General features: G+C 60.3%; 1 protein-coding gene across 7 annotated transcripts in view; it reads right to left on the bottom strand.

Moving 5' to 3' along the window:
- Positions 1-601: 601 nt before the first annotated feature.
- Positions 602-16,409, bottom strand: part of CNOT12 (CCR4-NOT transcription complex subunit 12) — a 25,361-nt gene continuing 9,553 nt past the window's right edge. For 2 of the 7 annotated variants that reach the window (XM_027114681.1, XM_027114679.1), the window contains exons 5-12: positions 12,974-14,320; positions 8,821-10,943; positions 3,288-3,654; positions 2,923-3,073; positions 2,684-2,811; positions 1,830-1,987; positions 1,521-1,593; positions 602-1,035 (exon numbers count right to left, since the gene is read on the bottom strand). In XM_027114681.1, coding sequence (XP_026970482.1) covers positions 1,533-1,593; positions 1,830-1,987; positions 2,684-2,811; positions 2,923-3,073; positions 3,288-3,654; positions 8,821-10,943; positions 12,974-14,320 — 4,335 coding nt within the window. In that variant the 3' untranslated portion in view covers positions 602-1,035; positions 1,521-1,532. The other 5 variants (XM_027114680.1, XM_027114685.1, XM_027114686.1 and 2 more) reach the window with 5 other exon arrangements.

The following is a 16,409-nucleotide window of genomic DNA, read 5'->3' as shown; positions in this document are numbered from 1 at the left end:
GGGACATTCTAGACTGCATGGATTCAAAGGACCCTTGGGGATCACAGAAACCAACACAACGCCCCCCCGCCCCCTCTGTAAGAAGGGTGAATTTTTACCAATATCTGGTCCTCTCTCTCTCTCTCTCTCCGGCCACACATCTAAACTACATTTCTCAGTTTCCCTTGCAGTTAGCAGGGGGCATGAGTTGAATTTCGGACAGTAGACTATGGGTCTCCCATAGGATTCTGCCCTCTCTCCACTGGATGCTGCAGAGACTCCAGGGCCCCTGCAGATGGCTGAGCCACAACAGGGAAGGAGCCTGGGTTCTGAATGACTGTGAGGTGCAGTGTCCCTACCACTAATCCACCCCAGAAAGGGCCGTGAATGGAAAATAAACCTTTGTGTGTTAAGCTACGGAGATTTGGGGGTTGTGTGAATTGGCAATCAGCCTACCGTAACCAATACACCCTCCTCAGTGGGTGCCCAGCGAGTGCCAGGGAAGTGATGGGTTCAAGGTCAGAGCAAGCTCCTGGTCGGCCAGGGCTAGAACCAGCATCTCCCCAGGTACAGCCTCGGACAGGGGATGAGGTGCCACGACCACACACCACAAGCTGGGCAGCACCAATTCCCAAAAAACTTTATTGTTTCAAGTGGCAAAATGGTATCAGTTTCTGTGGGGCACCTGGCATGGCGGAGGGAGACCAGGGGTGGGGCTGGGATCCGCCCGTTACAAAAATCAAAGGCTTTTATAAAAAATGCTATAAACCGGTATCAAAAGAAAACCCACGGGAGGCTGGAGGAGGAAGCAGAGAGGGAGGCGGGAAGACAGCGAAGGAGGGAGGGACCTAAACCTTCGACCGCTAACAACTGGTTGGGAGGGAGGTGTGAGGGGAGTTGGGATGGTGATACAAAGTGCATAACTGTGCCTCCCCAGACGGCCCCCGGAGGTGGAGGGGGCAGAGGCTGCAGCCTGGGGCGTGGGGGGCTCAGCAGTCTCCTTGCCGGGGACCCCACAGGGACAGGCACTGCCTGAGACTGCCAGATGGGAAGGACCTGCAACAGGAGGAAAGAGAAGAGGTCAGGCAGAGACGTGGGAGTAGAGGAGGCGCTTCGGCGTCTCTCCCTCCGCTTTCCCCCACCCCGTCCACTGCGCACCCGCCTCCCCACACCGCAGCCTGGCTCCCCCAGCGGAGCCCGGCGCGATGGAGACCCTGCTGGGCACCTGGAGCCTAGTGAAGGCACCCCAGGGTCCCAGATTGGAAGGGCGGGCGGACCACGCTCAGGCCGCCTACAGGGCATGGGGGACCCTCCTTGAGCCCAAGAAGGAAGGTGGGGATGGACGTCCCCAAGCCAAGGGACCCGCCAGGTCTCTGGAACTTGGCCTCAGCTGCCTGCTTCCAGCCTCGCAGAGAAAGAGGGATGGAGAGCTCAGGGCTAGAAGAGGCTCTGGGGCCTCCTGAGTCCTCCAGGGCAGGCCCTCCTCAGCCCTGAACTCACTCCCAACCCCAGACAGGCCCAAGCCCAGCTCCTGCCCTCACCTCAGTGACTTCTCAGACCTTCTTCTTCTTCAACTTCAGGGCTTGCAGCCAGTTGGGCGATGACCCTTCTGACCTTGAAGGCAGAGGGCGAAGGTCATAAGGGAGTGGTAGGGACAGAAAGGCCGCTCCCACCGGGAGAGGTGACCTCGGGCCTGGTTAGAGACCAGCACTCGGGCACCGACTCAACAGAGCAGACTGGGCTCACGCCAACCGTCTCAAGGCCTCAGTTCTCCTCTCTTGTAAAGCAGGGTCTTCCTGGGAAGGTCAACGCAGTGAGGCCAGTGAACGCCCGGCGCTTAGGTCACCTACCCTGAGGATTTCTCTGGCTTGGGAGGTAACGCGAGGGGCTTCCCCAGCCCCGGGACCTTGCAGGACTTGGAGCGATGGATCACGGGCTCCTTCTGACTCGACTTGCCCTCTGTCGGTTCCCCCTCATCAGCCGAGCGGTTCCGGGAGCGCAGCTTGGCCTGAGAGACAAGCCAGGTGCAGATGGGTGTCAGAGGCGCAGGAAGGAGCCGCCACAAGAGGCTAGGCCTTCTCCCCAGAGTACGCCGTCCCCAGAGGCAGGCTCAGACCCCCTTTACCTTTCACCCCAGTGGATGCGAAGTCGCTTAGAGATGAGCTTCCCCCGAGAGCTGAGCCATGCCTGGTACACAGCAGGCCCTCAGAGAGACACTGCTGAAATGAATCCAGACTAACTGGGCTGGACGAAGCCAGCCGTGACTTCCCGTCCCTGTGCCTCGGCTCCTCCCATTCCCTCTGTCTCCAACGTCTCCCCGCCTCACACCCTGCACGGCCACCTCCTCTGTGCACCTCGAAGCTACAGTCATCACATGAGGCCTTCCCCAATCTACCCTCCCACCCTGCACCCGCTGTGTCTCCCTCTCTCTGAGCAGGCCCGCCTCTTACCTCTACCCCCCCAGTGACCCCTAAACTTCCCCCTTCACCAGGGCTAATGACGGCATGGCTCATGTCCCCCACTACCCTGGGAAGTTGTGGGACACAAACACGCCTTGTTCTTCCTTCCATCCCACTTAGCGCCCAGCACAGGGAGAACAGAGTGAGAGGAGGAACACGAGGAAGGGGATAGGGAATGAGTAGATGGATGGAGGGAAGGCAGGCTGGATGCAAGGTGGTCAGATGGCCCCGTTATCAGATGGTACCTTCAGGGCTGATGGGCTCAGGCCGGGAAAGAGGTTGACTTTCAGCCCCTTGGTCACCCGTGTCCGGCGGTTCTGAGGCTCCTCTGCCACCTCCTCGTCTGAAGACGGTACCCGCGAAGCCCGCGGCTCTGCAAGGGCCCAGAGAAGGGCTCAGCACAGGCGGCAACCCCAGACCTCCCCGCCCCTGCACCACCCTCAGACATGGACACGGATGTCATCACACGACACCCCGGCCCCACCTGTAGAGTCCTGGAACAGCCTTGCGTCCGACTCTGCCACCTTTGACAGGCCCAGCGTCCCCCCAGGCCGGATGGCCGGGGCCCGGTGCCCACGCTTGCGCCCCAGGTTGGCACGGCTCCGATACATGGCACTGTCAAGGATCTCGGTGTCCTGCTTGGAACAAGGGCAACACCACTGCCATCCTCTTCGTGGTCCTGCCCCAGCCCAGGGGGGCCCCTAACAGCCTCGGGCTGGAGCTTCTCGCTTTCTGCCTCCCGGACTGAGACTGCTCGGGGCCCACACAGATGAGGGAGGCCCAAGGGACGAGCACCCCCCATACCCCCAACAACATCCCACCCACTGCCCTGGGCTCCCCTCCACTGACCTCGATGAAGGAGAAATCCTGACTGGTGGAGCTGGCGGGAGGGCCCTGGGGGAGCCACTGGGGGGTCGGCATCCGGTCCTGCTTGCTCTGCCCGGTCCCTGCAGGGCCCCAGGTGCCGTCCACCTCTTCTGTCTGTCTGGCTTCACCATCAGGCTGGGGCCTCCAGGAGGGCAGACGGTCCCAGCCAGGCTCCAGGGGCTCCCCTTGGTCAGCGCCTGCTGTGGCCCCTTCCTCCTCTGACAGCTCCCTGAGGCCCGAGGCTGCCGACTCCCTCCGGGCCGCTGCCCTGGAGCAGATGGCAGCCGGCGTCTCCTCCAGCGGGCCCTGGGAGCCGGAGGGCGGGGAGCGCGCCAGGCATCCGCGGGGGCTGCAGAGGACCAGAGGCCAAGGTCACGTGGGACCGCATCTCCCTCCCCGAAGGGCGCTTTCCCCACCCTGTCGCTCTCCCTCTTGTCCACGCTTCTCCCGACAGGGGCCTCATACAACACAGCACAGAGGGCAGGACCTGGGCCAGCCGGGCGGGTTCAAATCCCAGGTCCACCACTTTCTGAGACTTTGGATGAGTGCCTCCACCTATAACGCCTCGGGGTCTCCTAACTACAGAATCACTGGCGGACCGCAGTGAGACTCTCAAGCCCCCAGCACGGTGCAGAGCACGCGGTGTGTGCCCTATAGATAAGTTACTATTACCATGACCGTCGCTGTTGCTGATGCTGTCAGTTGTGTCCCTCCCAAGGGCACCAGCTTAGGTGGTCACTCTCCTCGGGATAAGCCAGGCAGCGGTCCATCTGCCCATCCTGCCTCTTCGGCCCCCACCCTCCAGGTCGTCCGTCCCCGCGCCCCAGTCTCACTGAGCGCCCGGCCCTCACAGATGGCTATGTATCCAACTGTGTATCTGGACAAGATGTTCCCGCCTGGAAGGCTCTCCCACTGCCTCTCTGCTCACTCCCCGTGCAGTTCAATTCCTCTTCTGAAGCCGGCTGGCTCCCCTCCCCCAGCCAGCGCTCTCCCCTCCCCCAGCCAGCGCTCTCCCCAGCCCTGCAAGCCCTGGGTTCTACCTGGCCCAGCCCCTGCCTCAGAGTCCGTGGTTCTTTGTCCGCACTGCCCAACTGTGAGCAACTCAAGGGCAAAGACGGGCCCCCTGCCACCTTTGTGCTCCCAGTCCTTGGCCCAGGGCCTGGCCAGGAGCGGGACTGAGCAAACATTTGCCGAGGGAACGAGAGGCTGGGTCACCTTGCACCTCCACACGGCATCTGCGTCTTCTGCCCGCCGCCCCCTCAAAGCATGACAAGAACACACCAGGCACAGCACACCACACTCTGACTAGCTCACGTTCCTCACACGAGGAGCCTGTGTTGCCCAGCTGCCCCCCTGAAACACACAGATACACCTGCACACTCTCATGGTCCATCTCCTGCAGGGAAGCATGCACTATTCATCGGTCACTCCTTCCACACACACCTCGTACCCACCACGCCACAAGCACAGCAGAGCCACACCCGACACACACACGCCGTGCACACAGCCACGGGAAAGGCGGGCAGGACAGTACCCCGAAGCCAGGCCACGAGTCCCAGATTGGAGGGGAAGAGCGTGAGGCAGGTGAGTCAGTACCAGGCCAGAAGGGATAGGGCGGGAGAGAGCATGTGTCAGTCTGTCCTTCCACAAGCTGCTGACAGATGGAAATTAAAGCAGTCTCGGGAGGGAGGGAGGCGGAGGTAGCAGCAGAAGTGCAGCAAGGCAGCGGAGTCAGGAGCAGCCCTGGAGGGGGGCCAAAGCCAGCTTACCCCCCTGCTTGAGATCAGGGAGGCCAGGGAGGGAGGGGGCAGTGGCAGCACCCCACCCAGCCTGAGGAGGCCCTGCCCAAAGCCTCTCCCAGGGTGAGGCGGGGAGGAGGCTGAGGGCAGGCCCCGAGAGCTAAGGGGACGAGGATGGGTGGATGGGAAGAGCCACCTCCAGCGCGAGCCCTGGCCCAGAGCCACGTGGGCAGAGGGCAGCGGAGGAGCTCGGTGGGCTCTGGGGGTGACCATGGGGTGGGGGAGGGAAGCATTCATCTCTGCTGACTTGTCTAAACCCCACTCACCCGTCACCCCATCCCGGGAGAAGCTTTCCTTCTCCTTGTTGTGGGAGCACCCAGAACACCTATAACCTGAACCGCTCCCCGGCAGGAACCTGTCCTGAGCACTGCCCACTCCAGCACACATATGGGCTGCACCCCTTGCCTGTGGCCTTGGCCTCAGTTTCTTCATCTGTAAAATGGGGATAATATAAGTACCTATACTTTGCTGGGTCTGTTGGCAGAAATACGCACCAAGCACACAGTTAGCCCTTGAGGAATTTTTAGGATGATCGTCCTCGTGCTCAACACAGCTTCCCGGCCTGAGGACGTGTCTCATACCACGTCTGCCCCTCGCCCTCCTGGTCTTAGAGGCCCCTGAGGCCCGGGACTCTATCCAAGCCCAGCCCACAGCCACTCCAGGTGTAAACACGGGGATCGGCATGTAGCAGATGCACAAAAAATGAGTTTCCTCGTGTTGGAGGCTTCAAGACCGAAAAGGAGAGAGTGAGGACTGAAGCTGGAATGACGTGTCTAAAGGGGCAGCAGCTGACCTTGACCCCAGGGAGACAGGAAGAGCACCCAGAGAGATGGTTACAGGGCTGGGGCCCAAGGGAACGGGAAGGAGCCCACATTCACAAGCTGTGGGGCCTTGAGAAAGTCACACTGCCTCTCTGGGCCTGCTTCACCACCCACGGAACGAAGGAGCTGGCCTCGGTATCTCTGAGGGTCCTCTCACATTCTGTGAAGACCCCCCACCCCCGCCAATGGCTGGGAGGCTTCTGCCTCGCTGCAGCCTGGGGGCAGGGGCAGGAGATGACCAGGAGGCCAGAGAGAGGAGAGGGCAGTGCAGCAGCTCTCAGGAGACCCAGGAGCACCACTCCCACCAGGACAAGGTGACCTAGACACAGAGGGGAGGGGCCTGAGCTCTCCCCAACGCCGCTCTTGTCCCAGTTACATGGACAGTGGTACAGCCAGTGACCACCAGCAGGAGAACCTTTGTCCCACACAGGATGATGACCAAAATGTCTTCCAAGCCCTCACTTTTGGGACAGTTCCTCATGTCCATCCACACTTGCGAAACAGATACAAATACTGGTGGTGAGCATTCGGTCAGTGACAACCACGTGCCAGGCAGGTTTCTATCACTTCCTGTGTACGAACTCCTAGCCCAACTCCAGAAAGAGACTTTGCTGACTCAGTGACCTTAGGCGGGTCACACCACTCCCCGACCTGCTAATCGGAGATGATAAAATCCCTTTCCCGCTTCACAGGGTAAGTGTGAAGATCAATGCTGTGGGTGTCCGGGGTCGATTACTCCCAATTACAGACAAGACACAGGAGGCCTGTGAGACGGGACTTGCCCAAGGTCACAGGGGTGATGGCAGAATCAGGACCTAAACCTGGCACACCGGCCCAAAGCCAGCCGGCTCTGAACTGTCCTCGAGGACTTCTCGTTACCAGGAGAACCTCCAAAATTTCCTCTAAAGAGCAACTTTCCAGAGGGTAGAATTTCCCTAAGTCAGATGCTCAGAACACCAGCCCCTTGGATATTAGTCAAATAAGCTTGAGAAACATCACATTAGAGAAAGATATACAGGTTTCCTTACTCCTGTGCTTTCAGGGCTAACATCCATACTCCCTAAGTCTCCTGTACGCTCACTGAGTACACAGTGGCGTTTTCCAAACACGCAACATGGTCGGAAAAACCCAAGCGTTTTCTAGGTGTGATGGAGACCGGAGCTCAGAGAGCTGAACACTGAGGACTCCCAGCTTCTCTGCCGATCCCCTTCCCCTTCCCCAACCCAGTCCCCCAGCCAGCCTCTCCCTCCATCCTAAACAAGGGGAGATATTCTGGCTTTCCCCCCTCCCAAGGCCCACCCCAGTCTTCAGGGAAAGGTGGAGGGCCGTGGGTCCCACTGCGTGGTAGTCTAAGAGCCTTGAACGCAGTAAAGACGCAGAAGTCAGAAACAGACATTGCTGACTCGGTGACCTAAAGCGGGTCACACCGCTCTGCGACCTGCTAACCGGAGATGATAAAATCCCTTTCCCGCTTCGGGAAGAGGAATCCGGGGCAACCGCGGGGAGCCTACACTCTCCTCCCCCCAGGAATGTTACAGCTCAGAGAGGTCCAGCAACTTGTGCAGGATCCCAGGAGCCTGTGGACTCCTAGTCCGGGACACTCAAGCCCTTCCTGCAGGCCTCACCTCTGCCCACACTCCGTCCCTCAGCAGCCTGAGCCCCCAGAATACGCCCCGGGGGCACGGTCCTGGCCCCAGGCTCTGTCCACCTTCCCCTCTCCCTTCTCCTCAACCCCAAACGCCTCTCCTGATCCCTCCAACACCCCACCGATTCCCTCTAGACACTTGCTGGTCCCTCCTGCCCCCCTCCCACTACCATCAGCCCCTTCCACTTCTAACACAGATCCCATCCAACACCCCCTTCCTTCTTCCCTTCACGCCAGGAGAGAAGCTCCAGGGTTGGAAAAGGTCGAACCTGCTACTCAGTTAAGAGAATGAAACCCCACCTCAGTGGATGGAAACGTTAGGGAAATAGAAACAATGCCTTTTTAGCACCCTCACCAGGTGCAACATCACCTCAGTTGGTTTTAGAACAGAAAAATCTCAGGGACAGACTGTGGTTGGCTCAGAAAACTATCGGTTTGGTTTTTTTTTGCAAAGTTCTTTATCAGAAACTCTGTGCACGGAGGCCAAGGTCATGGGGCCAGGAGCCAGGTTCCAATGGCCTTCAGGTTTTTGGTTTTTTTTTTTTAAACCAGGGTTTATTCTCTGTTGTTGTTTTTATTTTATTTACTTATTTATTCATCGGCCGTGCCACGAGGCTTGTAGGATCTTAGTTCCCTGACCAGGGATTGAACCCGGGCCCGCAGCAGTGAAAGTGCAGAGTCCTAACCACTGGACCGCCAGGGATTCCTGCCTTTCAGGTTCTTAAACTGATGCTCTTCTGGGCCTTAAGACAAGGCAGGCAAGAAGCACAGGGATCCTACCCATTGCAAGAAGCAAGGAGTGCCACTGCCCGCTCCACCCTGACCTGGAGTGCTCAGGCCAAGACGACACGGAGTCCTCCTCCCCCAAGCCTATGAAAGCATCCGTGTTCCCTGGTCCTGGAGAACCTGCGGCTTCAGGACCGAGAGGCCTGGGGAACAGCCACCAGAAACTAACCAAAGACAGGACATATCTTCCAGCATACTCACAATCACCAAGGAAGCCTAAAGCACGAGTTGCAAAAGTCACACCTCAACCATCATCACATTCATCGTTCAAAAAAGGAACTCACCTGTGTGTGTGTCAGAGTTCAGTTTAAAAAATAAAGTAAAAATTCACAGTCCAAACCATCTCAATTTTCCAAACACTAGAAGTTCTTGGGGGAAGGCGGTTTCTATCCCCCTTAGAAAGGGTGCACTTTTCAGACAGCCATCACACCTTCCCTCCCCACCCTGGGATGGCGCTCCCTTACCTGGCTCCAAAGCCGGGGGATTCCCCTGCCTCTGATCCAGGTTCCTCGGGGCAGATGGCCACGGAAGGCAGGGGATCGTCTCCGCCCTGGGTCTCTGGCCCACTTGTCTTGCCAACTCCCAGCTCCCTGGCCTCCGAGAGGTCTCTGGCCTCCAGGCCAGGGGACAAGACGCCGTCGTTCCTCAGGCCTGGTTCAGGAGACTGGCTGACCTCCCCTACCCCATGCTCCCTGGCTTCACTCAGGGCCCCCAAGAGCTCCACATTCCGGAGCCCCGAGTCCTGGGTCCAGTCCGTCTGCCCCACTCCACATCCCCGCGGCCCCCGGGAACTCTCAGACTCCAGGTCGCAGGGCATCTCCAAATTCCTCAGGCCCAGATTGTCGCCCCAGTCCACTTGGCCCGCCCCGAGCTCCCTGTTTCTCAGCCCTGGGTCAGGTGTCCAGTCTGCCTGACCCACTCCACGCTCCCTTGATTTCAGGAACTCTCCTGCCTCCACACCTGACCAGTCGGTCTGCCCCACGCCACTCTCTCTGGCCTGGCTGTGGTCTCCTACCTCCCCCACTGCCGCCAAATCTCTGCCCCTCAACCCGACCTCAGCAGTCCAGTCCTTCTCCCCGACTCCGATCCCCCTGGGCTCCACAGACCCTCCAGTCTCCAGACGGCTGGCCAGCTCCACGTCTCTCAAGCCCAGGTTGTCTGCCCAGCCCACCTGCCCCATGGCACCCTCCCTGGCTTCACTCAAGCCCCCAGAACGCACACAGCTGGACACTTCCAAGTTCCTAAGGCCCAGCTGGTCTCTCCAGTCCATGGTCCTGGCCAAGGTCTCCTCGGGAGCCACAAAGTGGCCGCCTCCTATCTTGCCAGAAGGGCTCAGGCCAGCGCCGCTCGCTCTGTCGTTGCCGATGATGCCAAACTGACGGCTCCTCTCGGCAGCCTCCACGCAGAAGTCGCCGCTCCAGTCCCGCTGCCCTGGGCTGAAGGCCGCCTCTGGCTGGGGGACGCCGCTGAGGCTGAAGTCACCGGCCCAGCCTCGCTGCCCCACCTCCCTGTCCTCCCGGTCGGCATCACCGGGGCTCTGGCCCCCGGCCTGCTGTCTGCCCTGCAGCCCTCCGACCTCCTGGCTGGCACTACCGCCTTGCCAGCTGCTCTGGTCTCTCTGTCCCAGTGCCCCATCCTGTGACTGGGGGCTGCTGGGGCTGAACAAGCCCCCAGACTCAGCCTCTTCAGGCCAGCTTACATCCCTGCTGGCCTCGCCCAGGCTCTCTCTGCCACTCAGAATCTTCTTCTCAAACTCCTCGTCCTGTTGTTGGGCTTCCTCGGGGCTGAACCCGGCACTCAGGGCTCTCATTCCGAAGCCTCTGTCCTGGGAGCCGAGGGCCGTGGAGCTGCCACCGCGGCTGTAGTCTCTCATCCAGGCGCTCTTCCCGAAATCCTGGTCCGGCTGCTCTGCGCCCCGGCTGCTGTAGGTGCTCAGTGAAGAACTGCTCTTCCCAAACTCCTGGTCCGGCTCACCTGCGTCCCGGCTGCCGTACCTGCCAAGCTGCTCCTTCTTCCCCAGTTCCTGGCTCTGCTCATCTTCATGCCGGCTGGCAGAAGCACCCAGAGAATCCCTCTTCCCAAATTCCCAGTCCTGAAAGCTTGCATCCTGACTGCAGTAAGTACCCAGAGAATCTCTCTTCCCAAATTCCTGGCCCTGGATTTCGACACCCTGGCTGGAGTAAGAGCCCTGGGAATCCCTCTCTCTGAACTCCCAGTCGCGAACATCTACCTCTTGGCCCTGCGGAGTGCCAGGCTGGGCTGCCTTTCCAATCACCTGGTCCTGGGCCGTGAGCCCCCCCGGGGCCAACACTCCACTCTCATCTTGGCTGCCGACCTCCATCCCCTCCTGGCCGATGCCACACCTGCTGGCCCACTCCCTGGAGCTCCCCTCCCCCACTCCGTGCCCGCACTTGTTGGTCCAGTCCCTCTCTCCAAGGCCTGGGCCCCCTCTAGGGCTCGCACTCCTAAGGCCATAGTCCTGAGAAGTGTCTTGGGACCAGCTGCAAGGACTAAAACTTCTGGGATGTGTGTCTGCTACAATCCCAAATTCACTCTGCAGATCTTTCTGGGCCCAGCCAAGGAGTCCCTGGGCATCAGGAAAAAGAGAGAAACAAAGAAACTATGCTTAGAGTCAATCAGGGCGAGAATCAGTCCAGAATGAGAGAGTCAGCACCGCCTAGTGCCCAAGAGCCCCACTTTGGCTACAGAAAGCCTGGGTTTGGATCCCAGCTGTGTGACCTTGGACAAATCACTTAACCACTCTGGGCCTCAGGGTCCTCATCCCTAAACGAGGTAATTCTGACTGTGGGGTGGTACAAGAGGATTAGACAAAATCATTTAAGCCAAGCACTCAGCACAGCGCCTGGCGCACCATGGACACTCAATCGATGATCCCATGGTCGTGTTTACAGCCCTTGGGCAACACTTGGCAAACCGCCAGGAGAGAGGCTGCCCGGCAGAATGGTCTTCACATGGGTATGGGGCTATACTTTCAGCAAGGAGAGATCAAGAACTCTTTAAGCCTCTCCACGATCTCCTTGCCAAGGCAAAATCCCAACACCCTTCTAGCCCTCGTTGAGTTCCCAGCCACTTCCTCCCTAAGGAAAGCACCCTTCTGCCTAGGCCTCCCTGGGAAGACCTCTCAGTCCTCGCCCGCCTGCCCGCCTGCCCGCCTGGGAGGCAGAAGGGACAGCCGCCTCCTGCACCGGGGAAAAGACCCAGCCGGCTCCGGCACCCCACCCCACCCCACACTCCCTGACTCACTCCTGCGGGTGGGGGAGCCCTGGGCTCAGGGCTGCGAAGCCAGCCAGCCTCATCCCGCAGCGCTGCGTTGGCCAGCAGCCTCTCCAAGACAGACAGGCTGGGCTCCCTGTCCCCAGGTCGGGCCATGGCCCCTGCCTCCTGCCCCCTGCCCGTCCCGGGCTACTGGGCGCGGCGGGTGCCAGGACAGGGCTGGGCCGCTCCCCTCGCCCGGACCTGTCCGATGGCTCCGGCTCTGGCTCTCGCTGGCCCTGGCCCCGCTCCCTCCAGAGCAGCTGCAGCTCCGGCAGCCCCGCCCAGAAGCCAGTTGAGTCACCCACATCCTGGGACAGACACACCTACTTCAGGAGCCAGCCTGGTCTTAACTCCTTCCTGCTGGTCCTCCTCCCCCCACCTCTGCCCCCAGAGGCCCCCAGGCTCCTCCCTCCTTCCAGCCCCACCCCTACCAGCCCAGACTGGGCTTGAAAAATACATTTCAAAAGCCACTTGGACCCCAGCCCTGAGATTCTGGGGCAGCCTGGTAGGAGAAAGGGCACTGGCCCTGGAACTGGCGCTCTGGCCCTGGCCCAGCCACCAACTTGCTGGGTAACCTTTGCACAAGGCTCTGCCTCCTCTGGGCCTCAGCTGCCTGTCTACAGAGGCAAGTCTGAGCTTAATAGTAATAACGTTCATAAAAGGCAACTCTCACCAAGCACCCGTGATGAGCCAGGCACTGTTCTTAGTACTTTCCAGGTACTGTAACCGTCACACTACAAGGTGGAGCGCATCACTGTTCTCCCCATTTTACAGATGCAGAAATCAAGGCACAGGCAGAAAAGTCACTTGCTCAAGGTCACACGTGGGCAAAGAGCAGGGCCAGGACACGATCCCAGGCAGTCTGCATCCAGAGCCCATAGCTCTAACTGGCTATGCTGGTGCCCTTCATAATGCCACCCGTAATAACGTACTGAACACTCAGTGTTTGCCAAGCATTGCACCCAGCGCTTTCCACGTCTATCTTACCCACAATACAAGCCTAAGAGGCAAACGTTATCACTGTGAAGGAACTCTGAAGCTTAGAGGTTGGGGTATATTCCCAAGACCCGTCAGCCGGTGGATGCTGGAGTCAGATAAGGACTCACACTAAAGCCTAAGCCTGGTCTTAACTCCTTCCTGCTGGTCCTCCTCCCCCCACCTCTGCCCACACCCTCTGCTCTGCCAGCTCTGCCTGGCGGTACAGCTCCGAGGGGCACGTCCTAGGTGCCCTTGATCATGGCTGGATCCCAAGCTCTGATCACATAAAATCCACGTTGAAAGAACAAAACCCTCCGAAGGCCTGGCTTCCATCCCAAGCCCCGCCCCGTGCCCTGTCCTCACCTCAGAGCAAGCACTTGGGGTCTGTGTGTCCTTCAGCTCAGATCCAGCTCCCCGCCTTGTACCTGCAGCACTGGGTGATGGTGAAGCCAGGAGGTCATCCAGCCAGTGGGAGCTGCTCTCGGGGCCTGCAGGCTCGGGGGACGCCCTTCGCGGGTCTTGAACCTCTGTCCTGGGTTCGGTGGTCTCGGCCTGGGCAAGGGTCATGGCCTCCTCCTTGGCAGGCAGTGCCTGCCCGGGGTCGGGGATGGCGGCAAAGAGGACACAGGGCTGGTCAGGGGGTGCTGGCTGCCGCTGCCCCAGGACCGGCTCCAGGATGGGCAGGGCGGCCTCCCTGGTGGGCAGAGGAAGCAGGGATCCCTGTCCAGGCAGGGGCTCCCGTTCCTCGTACCTCTCCTCTGCCTGCAGCAAGGCTGGTCCAGGCTGGTCCCCCGCTGTTGGCGGGGGCTCGAGGGGGACAGCTGGGGGCTGAGAGTGGCTCTCCCCATCGCCCTTTTGGGTTGGGGAGGTGCCCAGATCATCCGCCTGCATCCAGGAACCAGGCCTTCCTGGGCCCTCTGGAGCTGGCGGGGCCCCTCGCGCCTGCTGGGACACTCCTTCCTCCCTGCTGGATGCAGCCCAGTCTCCAGCCTCTGCAGCCTCCGCGGCCTCAGGGGCTTCAGTGATGGGGGAGGGGGGTGGGGAGTCCAGCCGCCACACCCCCAGACCCGAAGGCCGCGTGGGGAAGGTCCATTCAAAGGACTGTGACAAGCTCCAGCTGGACGGTGTCCCACTCCCAAAGGGATGATCCAGGGCCGACTGGCTCCCCTGGGTTTGGGGCAGGGCAGCCAGCGAGCCCCCCAGCTTCTCCTGGTCTTGGCCGGGCGGCTGGAGCACACCTTCAGAAAATCGGCGCTGAGCCAGGCTGACGGGACGGAGGTCCTCAGCCCCTGTGGCCACCATGTCCCTTGATGGCAACGTCCAAGGGAGGTCTAGCAACTCACCCCCGTCCGTTAGGGGCTGGGGCAAGGCAGCTGGGGGCTGCTCCGGGCTGCGGCGCCCCGAGAGCTCCTGGAGGGGAGGGCTGCCGGGTCTGGAGGCCTCCAGGGCTCCCAGAGAGGGGAGCCCCAGACTAGGCGGGTGGCAGGAGTCCTCATCAGGAGGAGCCGCAGATGGGGATGCCAGGGTCTTGGGGAGGCAGGGAGAAGGTCCGGAAGCTGCAGGGCTCTGGGCTTCTGGAAGCTGTGAGTGGCGGGGAGAGCTCTCATCGGGTGAGGAAAGACGTGGAGACTCGGGGGCCGAGCCCGAGGCTTCAACGGGGAGGCCTGGGCTGGTGGAGCCTGGACTGGAGGGGACCCAGGCCTTGGAAACCTGCAAGAGAAAGGTCCAGAGCCATCACTCACCACTCCGCTGGGTGGGGGCCCCCTGCCAACCCCGCAGAGACCTCAGGTCAGCGGCTGCCTCACACGCTCACACTCCACAGAGGAAACCCGGGCGCAGAGGGGCAGCCACCCAAGATGGCCGCAAGAGGTTCCGAGGTGACTTCGAGTGTCTTAAACTTCTCAGGGTCCACAGACCCCTCCTTTTGGCCCTCTCCCCACAAAATGCACGTCGCCTTATTCGCACGGTATCACTCACGCCACTTCAGGTGGTTCAAACCCTCCCCTGCACACCCCCCCACCCCCCCAGAGCTCACCTAAGGATCTTCTAAAAGGTCCAGGGTTCCTGGGTCAAGAACACTGGCTTTACAAAGGGAAAAGGAGGACTGGGACTCCGGCTGTCTGGGGGTGGGGGAGGTCCGGCCTCAGAGCAGGACTCCAGGCCCCATGCAGCTCCAGACCAGCTCCCAGAAGCAGCTCCTACCTCCCAGGGGTGGCATGGAGCTCTCCACCCGCCTCTGTGCATCACAGTACCGACTCAAGGAGGCAGGCAGGCCGGCCTCAGCGTTCAGGTGAAAGGCCCAGGGGACGGGAAAGCACCTGGCCCAGAGCTACCCCTGCCCCGGCCCTTGTAAGCTGTACACCCTCCTGCACAGAAGTCACTCCGAGCCTCAGCTTCTCCATCTGTACCCTGGGGCTGGTGGCAACAATGTCCATCTCACAGTTAGGTGAGGATTAAGTAAGATTTGCGCACATGGCCTTTCAGGATAGGACTTAGAGAAAGAATGGATACTGTGAGACACTGGGGCCACCAAACCCCTGGCACTCCTTTACCCCTCCACTCAGCCTGTCCCCAGACGAGTCTTGCCCTACCTGAGCTCTGCCCACCCCCAGAGATCACGATTCCCCTGCCGCCCTCTCGCCAATGGGGCTGCTGCTGCCCCATCATCACCTACCAGGTCTGGGCAGGGGGAAGCATCCTGCTTCCTTCTCAAGGCCACCTTCCATTCCCTCCACCCTCTGTGCCCTCTACAGATCTCTGGTTAATTTAAAGCTCATGCCCTTAAACTACACCATCCGGAACCCCTCCTGTTAGAGGCCCCTACAGACCCCTCCTTCCCTCAGAAGCAGAGCTCCTGGACCACTGCCACCCTCCCCAGCGCTACCCCTGTTATAACGCATAGTGATTCCAACAGTCACACCGTCAACCCATCCAGCATCCTGGCTCCGGTCCTTGCCCGCCTCTCCCCTATTCCTTTGTGACCCACCTGTCCCCAGGATCCTACCCTAGACCTTGTCCTTACCTGTAACGACTGCTCCTCCATAACCTCGTTTTCAGGTGTCCCGCTCACCCACTCCCACCCCCATCTGTCCACCTCCCTCTTTCCATCCCCCACCCGGCTTAATCCCTCAGCCCCTCTGAGAAGCACAGCCACTAACCCTCCTTGCTTCTGCCCGGCCGACTCCCTCCCTTCTCTCTTTATCGCCACTGATGTCATTTCTTTACACAGCTCCCTCCCTCACCCTACTGCTTAACCTGTTTAAATACACAGCTCTCCCCACCTCAAGGCTGCACCCAGACAGCCATTCTGGACGTGGCTGGAGAAAAGCGTGCAACCAGGACGGCTGGGCCCCCTGCGGCTCACCCCCCTGCCCTCAGAGGGCCCCCCTGCGGCCCAGCAATCCCACTACACACACACCCCACCCCCCAGGCAACGCTTTCCCATCTGGTCTCCTCAAAAGTCCACAGCTCCTCCCGGGCTCTCTCAGCTGACAGCCTTGCCCCCCTTCCCTGAGAACGCAGAGGCCACGGGCGAAGGACACCCACACCAGCACCCACAGCCCCGCCGCCCGCACAGGAGCCCAAGCTCTCTGCTCCCTGCCGTGGCCATGAACTGTCCTTGCTCAGAGCTAAGGCCAACTCCTCCTCTCTCTGTCCTGCACCACTGATTTTTCCTACTCTACTGGATCATTTCCATCAGCACACAAACTGCTCTCGTTTCTTCTGGCTTAAAAAAAAAACGACAACACAGTGCTGTTGACTCCTTCTCTCCCTCTGGCTACCACCCCTTTTTCTTAAA

The sequence above is a fragment of the Aethalodelphis obliquidens genome, unplaced genomic scaffold (assembly GCF_003676395.1).
Source record: "Aethalodelphis obliquidens isolate GAN/ISIS:26980383/991018 unplaced genomic scaffold, ASM367639v1 scaffold14, whole genome shotgun sequence".
NCBI lineage: Eukaryota > Metazoa > Chordata > Mammalia > Artiodactyla > Delphinidae > Aethalodelphis > Aethalodelphis obliquidens.
The sequence above is the reverse complement of the archived record's forward strand: the minus strand, read 5'-3'. Positions and strand labels throughout refer to the sequence as shown.